Source organism: Colletotrichum jinshuiense, chromosome 1 (assembly GCF_051148585.1).
Source record: "Colletotrichum jinshuiense chromosome 1, complete sequence".
Lineage (NCBI taxonomy): Eukaryota > Fungi > Ascomycota > Sordariomycetes > Glomerellales > Glomerellaceae > Colletotrichum > Colletotrichum jinshuiense.
Genome location: NC_139302.1, coordinates 4,772,893 through 4,787,360, shown reverse-complemented (window position 1 = coordinate 4,787,360; position 14,468 = coordinate 4,772,893). Strand labels below are relative to the sequence as shown.

The 14,468-nt window shown below is 54.7% G+C and overlaps 5 protein-coding genes across 5 annotated transcripts; 1 reads left to right on the top strand and 4 right to left on the bottom strand.

Moving 5' to 3' along the window:
* Positions 1 to 579: 579 nt before the first annotated feature.
* EsH8_I_001244 (uncharacterized protein) lies at positions 580 to 1,185 on the top strand (the record flags this gene model as incomplete). Its single annotated transcript, XM_083268657.1, has 2 exons — positions 580 to 681; positions 766 to 1,185. The coding sequence occupies 2 exons, from the start codon at positions 580 to 582 to the stop codon at positions 1,183 to 1,185; spliced, it is 522 nt and encodes a 173-aa protein (XP_083119095.1).
* Positions 1,186 to 1,692: 507 nt separating this feature from the next.
* On the bottom strand, positions 1,693 to 2,332 carry EsH8_I_001243 (uncharacterized protein; the record flags this gene model as incomplete). The annotated part of the gene is made up of 2 exons (XM_083268656.1): positions 1,693 to 2,223; positions 2,279 to 2,332. 2 exons carry the CDS (start codon positions 2,330 to 2,332, stop codon positions 1,693 to 1,695), a joined length of 585 nt encoding a protein of 194 aa, XP_083119094.1.
* Positions 2,333 to 4,471: 2,139 nt separating this feature from the next.
* Positions 4,472 to 5,866, bottom strand: EsH8_I_001242 (NAD-dependent epimerase/dehydratase family protein; the record flags this gene model as incomplete). Its single annotated transcript, XM_083268655.1, has 3 exons — positions 4,472 to 5,096; positions 5,197 to 5,497; positions 5,665 to 5,866. 3 exons carry the CDS (start codon positions 5,864 to 5,866, stop codon positions 4,472 to 4,474), a joined length of 1,128 nt encoding a protein of 375 aa, XP_083119093.1.
* Positions 5,867 to 10,691: 4,825 nt separating this feature from the next.
* On the bottom strand, positions 10,692 to 11,702 carry EsH8_I_001241 (F-actin-capping protein subunit beta; the record flags this gene model as incomplete). The annotated part of the gene is made up of 3 exons (XM_083268654.1): positions 10,692 to 11,083; positions 11,165 to 11,592; positions 11,671 to 11,702. The coding sequence occupies 3 exons, from the start codon at positions 11,700 to 11,702 to the stop codon at positions 10,692 to 10,694; spliced, it is 852 nt and encodes a 283-aa protein (XP_083119092.1).
* A 1,010-nt stretch (positions 11,703 to 12,712) lies between these two features.
* EsH8_I_001240 (uncharacterized protein) lies at positions 12,713 to 14,249 on the bottom strand (the record flags this gene model as incomplete). The annotated part of the gene is made up of 4 exons (XM_083268653.1): positions 12,713 to 13,348; positions 13,404 to 13,534; positions 13,586 to 13,900; positions 13,958 to 14,249. 4 exons carry the CDS (start codon positions 14,247 to 14,249, stop codon positions 12,713 to 12,715), a joined length of 1,374 nt encoding a protein of 457 aa, XP_083119091.1.
* Positions 14,250 to 14,468: the final 219 nt, after the last annotated feature.

The following is a 14,468-nucleotide window of genomic DNA, read 5'->3' as shown; positions in this document are numbered from 1 at the left end:
GGTTATTGCCGATAGGGCCCGGGTTTTACGGAGGTAGGAAATCGCGAGCTGGGGAGAGGTTGAAAGATCGAGCCGACCAGCAAATAGCTAAAAGCTGAATTGGCTCTTGGAGCTGTTTTTCAGGATCGGTTCCAAACTTGACAGGCGTCCTCAGCATAAGCATTTGCCCGGTTGCTGGATACCTCCGATATCAGGGTCGCTCCCATCATGTCATTCCCCTGGGCCTCTGCTATCGGGGCGTTCTTCGGCAGCACCCCGCGGTGGGCCCTTATCTCGGTGAAGAGACAGCTCAGCGAAACCTTAATAATGGAACACTGAATGGGCGGTGGGCAAGGGCCCGCCCCCACCTGGCGGCATCAAATTCGCATTTTGGCCCGCAGTGCGTGAGCAAACCCAAGACAATAGATACATTTTGCATACCGCCAAATCCTTCAGCCTCGTCACGACACCGCCCCCGCCAATCCCTCTCCCCGCAATACCGACAATACCACCACCCACCAGCCTACCTACTGAACCATAGCCTCGTGAGAAAACGTGTACGGCGTAGCTAGTCCGAGAGACCTCCGCACATTGCAAACGATGGCGACCCTGGATTCCAACCCCGCAGCGGCGGCGTCGACATCGCAGCCCAGCGACGCTTCCACCCCCTACGTCTCAAAATGGTCCTCGCGCTACCGTGGTGTACGTCTCTGCTCCCAACTTCCTTACCTTTCCCCTGGCATCTGTCCCGAAGTGAACCCGGCGTAGCTAACGAGCGTCCGACAGGCCACCGTAGAAGACATTGACCCCCCCGCAGCCCTCTCCCTTACCCCCAAGGACCCCATCTCCGTCGCCCTCCTCTCCGCCTTCGAGCGCGACTACACTCACCTCACCATCGTTGACGCCCACCGCGCCCTCGTCGGCTACCTCGCCATTCCGCACCTCCAAGCCCTTCTCGACGCCGGCAAGGTCACCCCCTCCGACCCCTTGTCCAACGCCATGGTCCGGTTCCAGCGGAAAGGGCGCACATACCGCGTCATCACGATGCAGACTCCCCTCGAGGAGCTCGAGGCATTTTTCGAGGGCGACGGCGTTGAAGGACGCAAGAGCCATTTTGCCGTCATCACGGACGAGAAGCGGCGATTCGTTCTGGGCGTCGCTACGGTGCAGGATTTGGAAGAGTTTGTCAAGAGGAGGCCTGCGTGAGGGGAGGCGACTGCTGGTTTTCTGGGGAAACGGCTTGGAATACCATGTTTCTCATTTTGCGCACTGGTGAAGGGTCACGAGAGAGGCCAGGCGGTTCATATCTGGCAGTGGTAACAGGCCTCTATGGCTATGACGAAATTGGTAAATGGTCGGCTGCATCAACTCGGGCGTTGGCGGTTCGCTTATGAACCAGGGAATGCATTGGGAGCATGGCTGAGAGGCAAGCAGACGATTCAACATTGCGCTGTAGTCACTCATGGACATACATCATACACACACACACACACACACACAAGTTGTTCACGGATAATAGGAGTTCTGAGACGGGTTTAATTGCTATTCGTGCTATCAAAGTCTACTACTCGTAGGGTGTCGGCACTCAGGTGCGCAGCGGCATCATTAGTCTCGTGGATATACAAGCCATTCCTCGTGTGCGTAGCAGATTATGCTACCCCTCCAGCTTATCATTCAACGTGCAAAAAGAGTCCAAACCCTTCATTAGCGCATCTAAGGGAGCAAATCGTACACGAGACGGATTTCAACTCGCTTGCCGTCCTTCTGGACCAGCACGTTGCGGGTGTACCGTCTCTCTCCTTCGATGGTTTGGAAGCCCCAGATCTGCGAAGCGGTCCATCCGTTGTCAATGCTCTCAACGTGGCTGTAGACGTGGCTCTTGCCGTCGGGACCCGTGGCCTCGGCCTCGCCCTCGAGCCAGCCCTTCTTGAGAAAGTCGTCCTCGATCTCGTCGGGACTCACCCACTTGCTCTGCCCGCGCACGCTGCCGAACATCCAGTCAGAGTGCTCACGCCACTCCATGTCGAGGCAGCGCTTCTCCGAGGTTCCCTTGAGACCGCCCGTGGCGAACTGATCAATATCGATGTGGGTGACGGGCTCGCTGCCGCTGCCGGGAGGGGAAGGGGGCGCCGAGTAATGCTTTACGTCGAGTGTTACGGTGGCGAGGCCGATAGCCTTGCGCGTCATCCAGCCGATGCCCTGAAGGGCGAGGGCGGGCTCGGGGGAGTCGGAGAGGGTCTTGTTCTGTTGGGACGGTTAGGTCGTCACAATCGCAGAATGGAGGGGTAAAAAAACGTACCATGACCCACTTGCCGGTCAAGTCGGCGATCGTCTTTGTGGAGGGGGCAGCCATTGTGTCTTCGTCGTACGCGAGAAGGTGCGCGAGTTGTGTCGTAGTAGCTAGCTGGTTGGTTGATGGTGGTGAGGTGGTTGTTGGTGGGGTAAAGAAAGCTAAGGTGACCTTTACGTTGGCAAATTTAAAGATGCGGGTTGATCTGATGAGGAGAAATAATAATCATAGACGGCCCACAAAGGTAAATATAGGTTCACAAAGGTGAATTGGCGAGCAAAGCAGTCACTCGAGGCAGGTTCGAAGTTAGTTTCAGGCAGGCGCGCTTTTTGTTTCCGGAATTGTGTAGAAGAAGAAGAAGCTACCTTAGGCTTAGCAACAAGTGACGTGGAATCGACGCCGGACGGAAAACGCCAAACTCGGCAGCGCCTTCTTATACGCCGCAAGATTCGGCGCCAGTTTCCCAGTCAAGTCAGGTACGGGCTTGTTCAATGCTGGCTGGGGAAGGATAAGCGGGGCGGGGGGCTCCTCCACGCCTTTCACATGAATGGAAAGCTTCTCACTCGCAATCGTTCAGCCAGCCCGAATAAGAGTAGCAAACCTCAACAGCTGAGTTGTCCCGAGGCTCGGGACACTTATTGTCCCAAGACCCTGGGAGCCCCAGAGAACCGCACCACCCCCTCAAGACTTGGGTACTCAGCACACACTCTATTCCTCCTCCCGGCAACCGTTCCCTTGAAGTGATGCTGGTGCACCTGCGGCTAGCCACAACCAAAGAGACAACCTAAAAATCCCAATGTCAACCGGTCGCCCAAGTTGGTTCAAGCTGCAGTCATAATGCGGGGGACGTAGCAACCCGAACACCTCATCAACGGTCGGCTTGCCCATCGCCACCTGGATCGTTTCCTAATTGGCCAGCCAATGCAGGAATCAAGGTGACCAGCCACGGGCCAAGAGATACATGTCCCGAGGCTGAAGAAGGCCGTGCGGAGGGACAACGGCCTTTTTTGTCTTCTGACACTGCCCCAATTGATCTCTTGGCGCAAGGCACGACGTCCCGTTTTACCTCTATTTTACCTTTTCCCTTGCACCAAGGCCAACCAAGTAAGGCAAGGCAGGTACAGGCACGATCTGCCAGTGACAGACGACCAATAACGAACTCGGCCCTTCCCATCCCATGTCTCCCGACTAATTGGGAAAAGTCCACCACCATCAGCAGAGTTTCACAGCAGTCAATTCTCTATACAAACAAACATGCGTAGGCGGACAGGTGGGTGTGGATGGGGCGGTGCGAGCTGGATACTTTTTTCAGCTTCACCCCCGTTCTTACCTCAGCGGTTCCTGCCGTCAATCAGTTATCATATTGGCTCACCTCCTGAGAAGATTTGTAGTGTAGATGGTACAGACCTTGTCAGTCACACTCGCAACTGTCTGAACCACTACAAAATCCCTGGGTATCATACTGGCATGAAATTCGTCTTGCATTTCATCGGCCTCAATTTAGTCTCGAGGTAGCGCTACAAAGTTTCTCTCCGGTCCCTAGCCAAATGGGCTAGACCATGGAGGTCCTTTAGCAACTGGAGCGCATCAAGCCCCAGCAATGGTCTCGCAATCCATCAAATGATCCCCGTTTCTCCTGGTGGCCGGTCGGCCCCGTTGCTTGACTTTGCGTCCGTAAAAGCCGAGGGACGAATTTTGAGAGGCAGATACATCTTATTGCAGCGGGGCCAAGCTCCAAACGGGGTAGCTGCGAGAGCAGGAAGATCCCAGTTCGAACCAGGAGAAGAGGAGCTGGCTGGAAACCACACGTGAACACCCAATGTTTCATGACGAAGCCGACAGGTAACCCCTGCCTGCCAGAGCTCTACCAAGCTTCAACTTCTTCTTCTACATGATACTCGACAAACCCAAGCCCACCCGACGTTGCGTGTTTCTGACTAACTTTATTGTAGAATTACTACCCTCATAAATGTGCCAATGTACATGGCCGGAGCTACGAAGAGGAATAAAAGGAAAAGGATATCTTGGTTGTACAAATGCCCCGGCTGCCCGCCATCGGCTCCTGAATGCTTCGCGCACACAGAGTAGTTCAAACAAACGACTCGCCTGATATCATGGCGCTCCCGCGCCCGCGCCCGCGTCCTGTTCAAAGCAGGCCGAAAAGCTCTCACCCGCACGCTTTTAAGCTTCTAGATCGTCCCGTCATGGCCACCAGTTCATCTTTTTGTAACTCTCAATCACCTCCTCGACCAATTCCTTGGTCAGCTTTGGCTTTTCGTACTGGAAGCCGACGACCTGCTCTAGACGGCTGCCGTCCATGCTCAGGTCTGTATCTTTCAAGAGTTCTTTTTCCATAAAGGGCGTCAGAGGTCCCGGCCGCGCAATGCCCGCCTTGTCGAGCAGTTCGGCCCAAGGACCCATGAGCTCGTCGTTCACGTCGTCGACAACGCTATCCATGTTGAGGCGTGCAAATGTACTGATGAGTTGTCCCTGGAATCCCGTCTCGATCTTGAACACGTCGCCAATGATTTCGGCCATGGTGCCCTGCGTGGTCACGCCCTTGTCGACGACATTGAATGTGGGCACTTTGCCCATGGTCTTGGCATCCCATTTGCTCTTGCCGCTGTCGTACCACGTCGTGATCGACCAGAGCGCTCGCACAGCGTCCTGGATGTGTACCGTGTTCTGCCGAAGGCCTTTGTCCCACAGCCACTTCATTTCGCTCTCGAGGTATTGGTAGACACGAGCCATGCACAGCGCCGTGGCGACCCATTGTGATGCGTAGGGGCCGTAAACGTGTGCTAAACGGACAATGACGAGATTCAGGCTAGAGATTCGATGTTTCAGTCAGCTCAAGGAAGCGCGACGGTGTAGCATGGGCAGGGCTTGGAAACTTCTTCCCAAACGATGCCCGGTGGGAAACGCACCCATCAATCTTGGCCAGCTCCTCCTCAGCCTGCAACTTGTAGACGGCAATCTTGCTCCAAGGCTTCAGCTTATCGCCCTCCTTACTCGGGGATGAATCGGACTTGTACACCATGCCGGTGCTGAGCTCAATGAAGGCCTTGACATTGCGCTTGGCTGCCTCCTTGCCGACGGCAAGTGACAGGCCGAGGGAGCGCAGCTTGTAAACCTCATCCTCCTGCGAATATCTCGTCTCACCGCCGCAATTGAAGACGTAGTCCCACTGTTTGCCGTCGGCGCGGTCGAATATCTTTGCCAGGGCTTCTGCAAAAAGGCGAAGAAAAAGCAAAAAATGTCAGCCAAGAGGGGGAGTACTGTGGATTGTCTGGGGTGGTGGCGGCTGGCTGCTCTGGCACCCAGGACTTAAGGGAAGGTGGGAAAGAAAGGAGACGGGAGGGGGGTCTTGTCGTCGTTTCGATCGGGTGACTTACGTTCTCTGCTTGCATCCGCCTGCATGAACTTGCTGCCGGCGCAGGCGTCCTGGAACTCGGGTGCCAGCCATGCGAGTTGGGGCAGGGCCTTGTCGACGACGCGGACCTCTGAAGCGAGGTCGTTCTCGTGGATGTATCGGGCCAGGAACCGACCGATATAGCCCAGCCCCCCGATGATCAGGACTGAGGGTTTCTCGGCCATGGTGAGGGAGGGGGATTTGCTGGCAGAGTGGTCGGAGTGTGTGTGTGTGTGCGTGGTTGTGTTCGTCGCGGAGAAAGAATGTGACGAGCGCAGGTTGACGAGTTGGGCAGAGGGGTTCGAGGTGGTGGTGCACTGGGCACACAGTGGTAGACCTGACGGGCAGCGACGGCAGCGAGGGTGGAGGGCGGCGGGGTTGACGTCTGGTCCAGGTCCAGTTAGGGGTGATGTGCCCTGGCCCCTGGGATGAAATGCAGCACCGGGATTGCGCGAGTTTAGTGTCAACCACAGCGCAGCGGGATGGATGCGGGCGAAGCTCGGCGGGGGTATCCGACCGGGACGGGTCGAGACGGGGTCGTCGGGCGAAGAGGGCAAACGTGCCTTTAAGTCAAAGCAATAGAAGCGGCGGGGTAGAGTCTTGAGATGGGGGAAACTATGGAAGGAAGAAGAAAGGGGATTGCAAGTCTGGTGGTAGTGTGTGTGTGTTGGGTGTTTGTGCATGTGTGTGTGTGCGTGCGTGTGTGTGTGGGTGGGTGTTCTAGTGCGTAAATTGAGGTTGGTTGGGTACGTCTGATGATATCGGAAACCACATAAGTCAAGGTAACGTGCGCACGCAAAAATAAAATCAAAACTTGAGACGACAGATGGCCCTTTTCCCCTTTTTTAGCCCACTCTGTACAAGTGTCAGGGAAAAAAGGGTTAGAAATTGGCAGAAGTGCAGCATTAAAAAAATAAGGGACGAAACAGAGCGACCCTGCAGCAACGGCTCCTCCAATGTGCTGTCATTCAAAACGGGGGCGAGATGAGTATGGAGATGGGGGACCGTGTGACGAACGGGAAGCGGGACGAGGGACGAGGAGAGGAGAAGGACAGGAGGAGGCAACCTGAAATAATACACAACAATGTGGCTTCGTCGACAAGACTCGCGAATAATTAATTACCATTCGTACCGAACGGGAGATACTCAGCCATGTAACCGATGGTGGGTTGTGGAGCTTCATGCAGCTCCAAACTTCCCATACTTTACCCTAGGTAAGCTAGTAACTCACACCTACTTTACACTAGCTTCAGGTCCAAGTCTCCAAGTCCACATCCAGGTTCATGGCCCCAATGTCCATATCTCCAGCTCTGCCGTCCCGGGAGAGTACTGTGTATGGATGGATGGATACCTTAGCTTGCTCAGCTCCGAGCACCTCGAGTGGGCGCCCTCCCGCCGTCAGGTTTCAATTTACTCTGAGCTGCCGACATCTCCTCTGAGTCACTTGGTCGAGACCGCTGGCTATCCTCTGTTCTCTCCAAGACCACCCTTGCCAACAGCCTGAATCCTGGGTATCTGATGAGATCCATGGGCAGGACAATCCCCAGCCAACAAAGACATGCCATGGCGGCTAAGATGCTATTGGTAGTAACTTCAGATGAGTGCGAAAAACAAACATCATCAAGGGCGAGATCCAAGGGACGAAGGCTTTTACTTACTAGCCAACATTATACAGGGCACCTACGTGCCTCTTCTTCCACAGTCATGGCCACAGCTACAGCTGTAGCCGTAGCTACGTACACATGTAAGCTCCGGTACCGCACGCTCATCATGCGCACTTGCCAATTTGCCTCATCGCCTCTTACACAGCGACGGGGAACACAGGATTCAGGAGGAAGGCTCAACTTGCGACTGGAAGGCGTCTGACTGGACACCAAAACACGTTGTGCCTCCTTCTCATAAATTTACAGGGCTCGTGCTCCCTCAGAAACCCCACATCGCTGCAGCAGTAGATGGCCCCGGCCCACTCCATAGCGTCGTCTACCAACTAAGCACCGCTTCGACGACTAGCATCCGCTGTCAAATCATCACGGGGACAGCCACTTTGATCGATGAACAGATTTCAAGAGAAGTGTGCGTCAGGCGCCCACAGCGCCCAGCTTTGGATCACATACCCGGCTATGTTTCTTTTCCCTGTCTTCACTTTCCTGCATCTAATGACTTTATTCAACCCCAAAGAAACCAGTGACACAAGAATTAAAGACATCGATGCCACCTTTTCAGGGAAGTCATGCAAGGTACGCGCTCTCGCACTGCTTTTACGCCCTCTCCGCCGTCTATTATCCAATAATGTCTCTCGACAGCCCCGGATTACCATCCTGTCCCGGTTCAGGTCTCTCTCAACACATACCTGATTCCGCCCCCCTTCCTGTGCCATCAAGATCTTCGCCAAAAAGCAGGGCACCACCCATGCTAGGTTGCGACTCCTCGATTGCGATTCCCCCATTCCTGGTCCTGCGCACACTTGATCTGCCGGCCGGTATCTCCTCCGTCTTCGTGTGCAACCCGGCCCGGACAGGGAGAGAGCTGCCTTTTCCCAGAATTAGTGTTCCCAGAAATCTTGTCTTACCAGCAGCCTCGATTTCGGGTTACACACCCATCCTCTCGGGGTCGCATTGCCAAATGAGCTATGCAAACCAAACTAGAGATGGGGGTCGACGTCCTGTTGCTGTTGGCTACTCGTCCCAAGCCTCCGGCTAGCGCCTGCGGCGCGAGGTGTCCATCCCATGGATCCCGCCCCGTTCCCGCTCAGGGGCCTTCCATGAAGTGGTTTGCAAATGTGCGCTTCTTGTCTGGGCCCTACCGCAGTGCTCCAGCTTTAAAAGGGGGCGGGCACTCACGCACCGGCACGCTCCTCGGGCGGGTTCGGGTTCGGGCTCAGCTTCGGCCATTTGGGTATTGCACCTCCCTGCATGCTGCATGCGGGGTCCCAGGGCAGATCTACTGCATGTTCTAGAAGCCTTCTGGGATCTGTTCTGCAACGAAGTTCGCATGTTTTCTTTTGCGGGTTTATTAACTACAATAATAACACGGTCATCGTTGTCTTTGGCCTGTTACTATAGTTATGGTTACTTAGATGCTAGCACCCAAGGTACTAAGAGAGGAGAGACACGGACTTACACCAGCCCAGGGGTGTTCAAGAGAATACCCGCCCGTAAACACCACCGCCAACGCCAACACCACCGCCGGCACGTTGGAGCTAAGGCACCCACAGCGCCAGAGCCAGAGCCAACTATTGATCTTGCAAAATATCCGATGTCACCAAAGGACAAAAAAAGTCAAGCCCCGCTCCCAAACCGTCTGTTTCTAACTCGTGTTGGAATTGTCGGCAACTTTATCAGTAAGCCACGATCCGAACCCCGCCTTCAACGGACGGCTCCTACACCAGCGCGTTAGCCGCCCAAATCCCAACGGATATGTTGGGCGCGAGTTGTCCGATAAGACGTACAGGCTTTCCGTCATAAAACAAGTACACTACAAACCACGTCTCCAAAGCCTGTGTTAGAGACGGCTGTTGATAGGCTATTCTCTAAACGGACCGAAGCGGAACGACGTCTTCAACACAGCTGGGCCCACTGAGCAATTTCTCCAGAACTGTCGGGGATGCCAGGCGGATCTTGTCACCGCCCCTGAGTACCGGGTGCTCGATTTCAACCCAAGACTGACATCATGGGTTATCTTGGTGCAATCAACAACGGCTTTGAAGATGTGTCGCGCTTGCAGACGACCATGAAGCTGAGTCTGATACAATGATACCCTGGGTGCCCACTTGTGATTGGGCGACTTCGTCATTGATCCGAACCCCTTCAGGCTCCTATCGGCTCTCAAGCATACGGTACTAATTCTGAAAATATCGGCCACAATGTCGCAAAGGACAGCATGAGTTGATTCGATACGAGTTCGACTGGTTCGTAAACCTTAGGCATTGGCCCGCTTCACTGCATTTTACCATTTTCTCACCCAGACGAGAGTGAACTTTGTTGACATTACGATTGGAGCCTAAAGCAGTACCTGCAAGCATCGCTATTTGTGTTGGACGCCAACAGTAGATGTATTGCTGTCCAAAGAGACATTACTACCGGGGCTTCAATCCTCCATCAGCGAAGGTGATACCCTGGCATCCTTGCAGCCAGCCAGGTTGTGCTGAACTCAGCTCATCCGACTGTTAATTTTGATTGATTGTCCTTCTTAAAACGAGATTTTGGTACAGAACTCAAGGTCCCGCATGCCTGAAGTCGCCTTGCAGTTTCTCGTGCGAGGAGCATCCCTCGTAGACGTATGCGATGCCGGTACAGTCTAGTTGCTGCTGTTCGCTGCGGCCAGAGCATGAAATTATCGTCTGTATTCCCAGGGCAGTTATCTACATGGTTGTATTTCCCACTCAAAAGTAGCCAGTTCTTGACATGTCATGCCCAAAGCCATAGAATGGCATGTGCAGGATGGTTGCGAAAGACAGAAATGGAAAATAAAAAGGGAGCCGGGGGCAGCGATGGCACGTATTCCGCAGCAAGCCAACCCATCGCTACCTATAAAGTGGAAGAAGTTGTGAGGTTAGCGGCTTCAGACTCGAGAGGCTCAAGGGGGGGCATGGTGGCAGAGTTGACATAGCCCCCCCTCCCCTCCTACTTGACAGCCCCTAAAACTGGGTATCAATGCTTCAGCCAACGGTGTCACCGAAAAGTCTCAGTGAAATCAGTGAAATCAGTGAAGGTTACACAAGTTTATTCAGCCGCTTGCTCTTCCTTCTCGCTCGGAGAAGACAACTACGCTGCTACCGGAGCAGGACATTTGCCATGGATCTAGGTTCCAAGATGTGGCGGACAGAAGCTCGTCTACCTGCGCCCCACTCAACCTTCCCCTTCATTGTGACGCCAACGACTCACGAAGAGATCAGATCTCAATTCAAGAGGTCTTGAACCGTACAACCTGATCTCGATATCTCGCTAATCTCAACACACTTCGTACCACTCCAATATCATCATGACACAGGCAACAAGGATAGGGCCTTGATCATCTCTGCATGCTGCCAATAATCTCCTTCTGCGCCGCGCGGTCTCTCGCCCCCTCGCTCAGGCTGCCGACACTCCGCAAGTCGCCGACGACGTCCTTGGCCTTGCCGAAGTAGACCTCTTGCAGCAGATTGCGCATCTTGAGCTCCATGTCCTCAACGAGCCGGCCGACGTTGGCAATGTGGCTCTCATCGCCCTCAACGGGGAGCTCCTGCTCGACCTGCCGCGTCATGTTGCCGCTGAGGTCCATGTCGCCCAGCGCGTTGGTCGACGTCGACAGCGAGAGGATCACTGTGGAGGTGAGCTTGTACTGCGTCGTGCGACCGCGCTCGATGGCCTCGAAGACATGGATCGAGTCCCAAACGCCCTCGGCGCTACCGCCGGGCGTCGCGGCTGTGGCCTTCGTCAGCTATGCAATCTTCCCCACAACCTGGTGCCTTCCACACGGATCCGTTATGAACAAGAGAAACCTACACTTCTTCAGAAGAACCACACCAGCAAATCCGTCATCCAGGTTCCAAAAGTAGACGCTGCTCACGCCGCCTTCGTAGTAGAGGTCTCGGTACACGTCAAACGCCTCATTGGCCCTGACCTCCATCTTGCGGACGCGCTCGCTGGGGATGGCGCCCTCACCGGCACCCTCACTCCCGCCAGCACCGACGCCGCCGGCGCCACCCTCGTCCAGTGGCGGGTCGAACTGGTTGCTCCAGGGTGAGCGGTAGCTGTCGCCGTCGCGGTTGTAGTCGCAGAGGAGGTAGTCGCGGCCCGTCTGCTTGCAGCGTTTGACTGTCAGCGGTTGGTCGACGGACGAGAGGAGATCCTCGGTCAGGTCCGGGGCGAGCGAGATAATGGCATTGAGGTGGTCGGCCGTGTGTTTCGGGTTCAGGCGGCGGAGGAGGTCGCTGTCAAATACGCAGCTTGGGTTAGACGGTTCTTTGCTTTCGGCATGGCGTGAGAAGGGGGATGGAAGCAAAGCTTACAGGGCCGAGTCGAAGGGGTCGACGGAGGCCATGATGGCGCTGTGTGCACGCTTTGGGGTTCTTTGGGCGTGTTTGAGGAGTGGTTTGGAAGCGTTGGCGATGAGAGGTTGCGTTGCAGGTTGGATTGGGTTGTTCTTTGAGGATGGAGTGTTAGCGGAAGGGCCATGCTGGCGGGGTAGCAAATGGGCCTTAGCAGCCCCTGGGGAAGCAACACTAAGTCAGGACCCCACCAGTGAGGGTGACCATCCGAGACCGAGGTACCTGAGGTACGAGGCTGCTTAGTACCGGTAGTGGTAGGCACGTCATAAAGGAGCTTTGGCTGGAACATTTTGCTCTACTCCCACGACTTCTTCAACCAGAGATGGGTCGTTTTTCATCTCACCCGAGTTATTGCAGCTTTCTGTGTTGAACTCCATTTGACCTCATATGGAGTAACTCCACGGTATCTACTAGTGTAACATCCAAAAAAAAAAAAAAGGAGAAAGGTAAACATTTGACCAAAAACCATGTAAGCTCTAGGAAACTGCTCTTAAGACGGTGGTCTCCAGACGGCCGCTCTCGTGGCCTTGTCCCCCTTTTTTCGTCCCCTTTTGTCGGCTTCCGTCTCACTAGATCTACCGAGACCTGTTCCTTGTGCTAACCTCACCCAATTGCGAGATAAACCGTATTCGCCAACGCCTCGCGAAATGAACTGCACTCCGGCCGCACCCAAATAACCATTCTCGCCATGCTGTCTCTTGAATCTCTCTCTTTCTGCCCCTCCCTCCCCTAGCTCTTCCCCTCGGCCTATCTCTCATTCTCCCTCTCATCCTCCCCCCTCTCTCAACCCTTTTCAGGACCCGGTATACGAACTCGGTCATGCTGGAAATCGTCATAATCAAAAGCAGCAGCGCCTCAACTACTGCAAACAGGTAGGTTGAACGCAGTGCCTGCTGGAATAAATACAGCGAGAAGCGAAGCCCAAAACCCCACCGACGCGTTTAAGGAGCGATCCCCGAGGTCAAGGGTCCGGTAGTAAAATAGCCATATAAAGGCAAATTATTCAGCTGATTTCCACTCCGCAAACGACGCAGAGCAGCGGTTCAGTCCACACCTTGTCACCCTCGGTAACGTTTTCGCGCAGATCCTTGATCTCGATTTTGGTTGGGTTCATGTCCATCAAGATCCTCGCTTCGAAGAGACCTTCATACGGCTTCGCATCGGTCGCAGACGTCTTCTTTTTGACGGATCTGCTCTTGCGTGCGGCTGTTGACGCGTCCGGTACAGATGGCGTTGCAGGAGTTGTAGGTGGTTGTGAGACGCGCTCCTCCAGTATGGCGGGGGTTCCCTCGGCCACAGATTGTCCGTTCGTTTCCTCCGGGGCATCGCTAGTCTTCGCGTCGATTGTTTGCTTCACGTCGGCGCCGCTTTCGGTGGGGCTGAGTGGACCGTTTACACCGTCGTCAAGTTGCTTTTCGTCCTTCACCTGATCGCTCTCAGCGACCGAGGCAGTTCCATCTGTCGGGGAATTCGAGCTGAAGTGGGGCTTGTCTTTGCCAAGTCGCTCGTAGGTTCGCATCAAAGCATCTTCCCGGAGACAATGCTCATGAACCCATTTTCCGCACTCCTTGTTGGAGCAACCGATGAGGGTCTTATCTGGGTTGGCGGGCTGTCGGCATCTGCAGGTGCGTTCGACTGACTGCAGACAGGTTAGCTTCGATTGGGTGATCTAAGCTCTGGGAAGGTGTCCATACCGAGAGCTGCTGGGTCCGACAGTCAAAAGCCTGGCGCCAATAGAGCGCTTCCTGGATTTCGTCGTCGTTTTCTTCGATCCATTGCTTGACGTTGGCGGGCAATGTCACACTGACAACGTTGATTATGTCCACTGCTTCAAGTCAATACCCAGGCCAAAGATTTGCGAGAGGAAATGACATACTGTGGTTGGAGGCAACCAGCTCGTTGTGGCCGTGGTATGGCTGGCGGCCTCCAGTGTATCTCTTTCCTTCCATTGTACCCTCCGGCAGCTCCTCCGGCCAATACATCCAGTAAATGCGCGCATAGACGTGATGCTCGTCACTGGCGCGAATCTCCAGGATGCGAGCTACCCAATCGTCTTCGGACTTGGATCTTCTCAGTACCTTGTCCGGCTCATTGCCGTCCGTCGCGCCTTCTGCAGCGGCTCTCTGGCGTTGAACAGTCTGATCGTTTGCGACGTAGATAAAACCCTCACTGAAGTATTTGGTCCCGTTAACTACCGTCCGACATTGTTAGCGCGCTACTACGACAGGGAGGTGATCAAACAACTTACGAACGAAACTGTTGTAGCGCGTCATTTCTAACCATCTTTTCTGCGGCACTACGTTGTACTCCAAGTCCAAAACATCGTTGGCGCTCTTCCCGTTGAAATCGCCCGAGGGGGAGAAGGGAGAGAGCTGTTTCGAGCTCTTCTTGGCATCCTCCTCCTCCTGGTCCTGTTTCCGTCTTTTCTTTGACTTCTTTTGCGCCTTGGTGTCGGGCTCGGAGTAGGTGATGCTAAAGGGGCACTCGGCCTTATTCTCCTCGACTTCGGCGCGAGGACGCTTGCGCGAGGAAGAGGACATGGTGGTGGAGGTACGAAGTCGCGAACACGGCTATAGGAGGATAATCGAAATTAGGGCCGGGGACGAGGAGATGCGATCTCGATTGGAGGTGTCCAATATAAGTGACGTTGGGTAGAAGCTTGCTAGGTTGTCGCGACGGAAGAGGAAGAGTATAGGGTGGCTGGAAGACGGACGGGTCGTCCAAGAGACCGGGGTAGATCAGGCCGAGTGGCAAGCGCG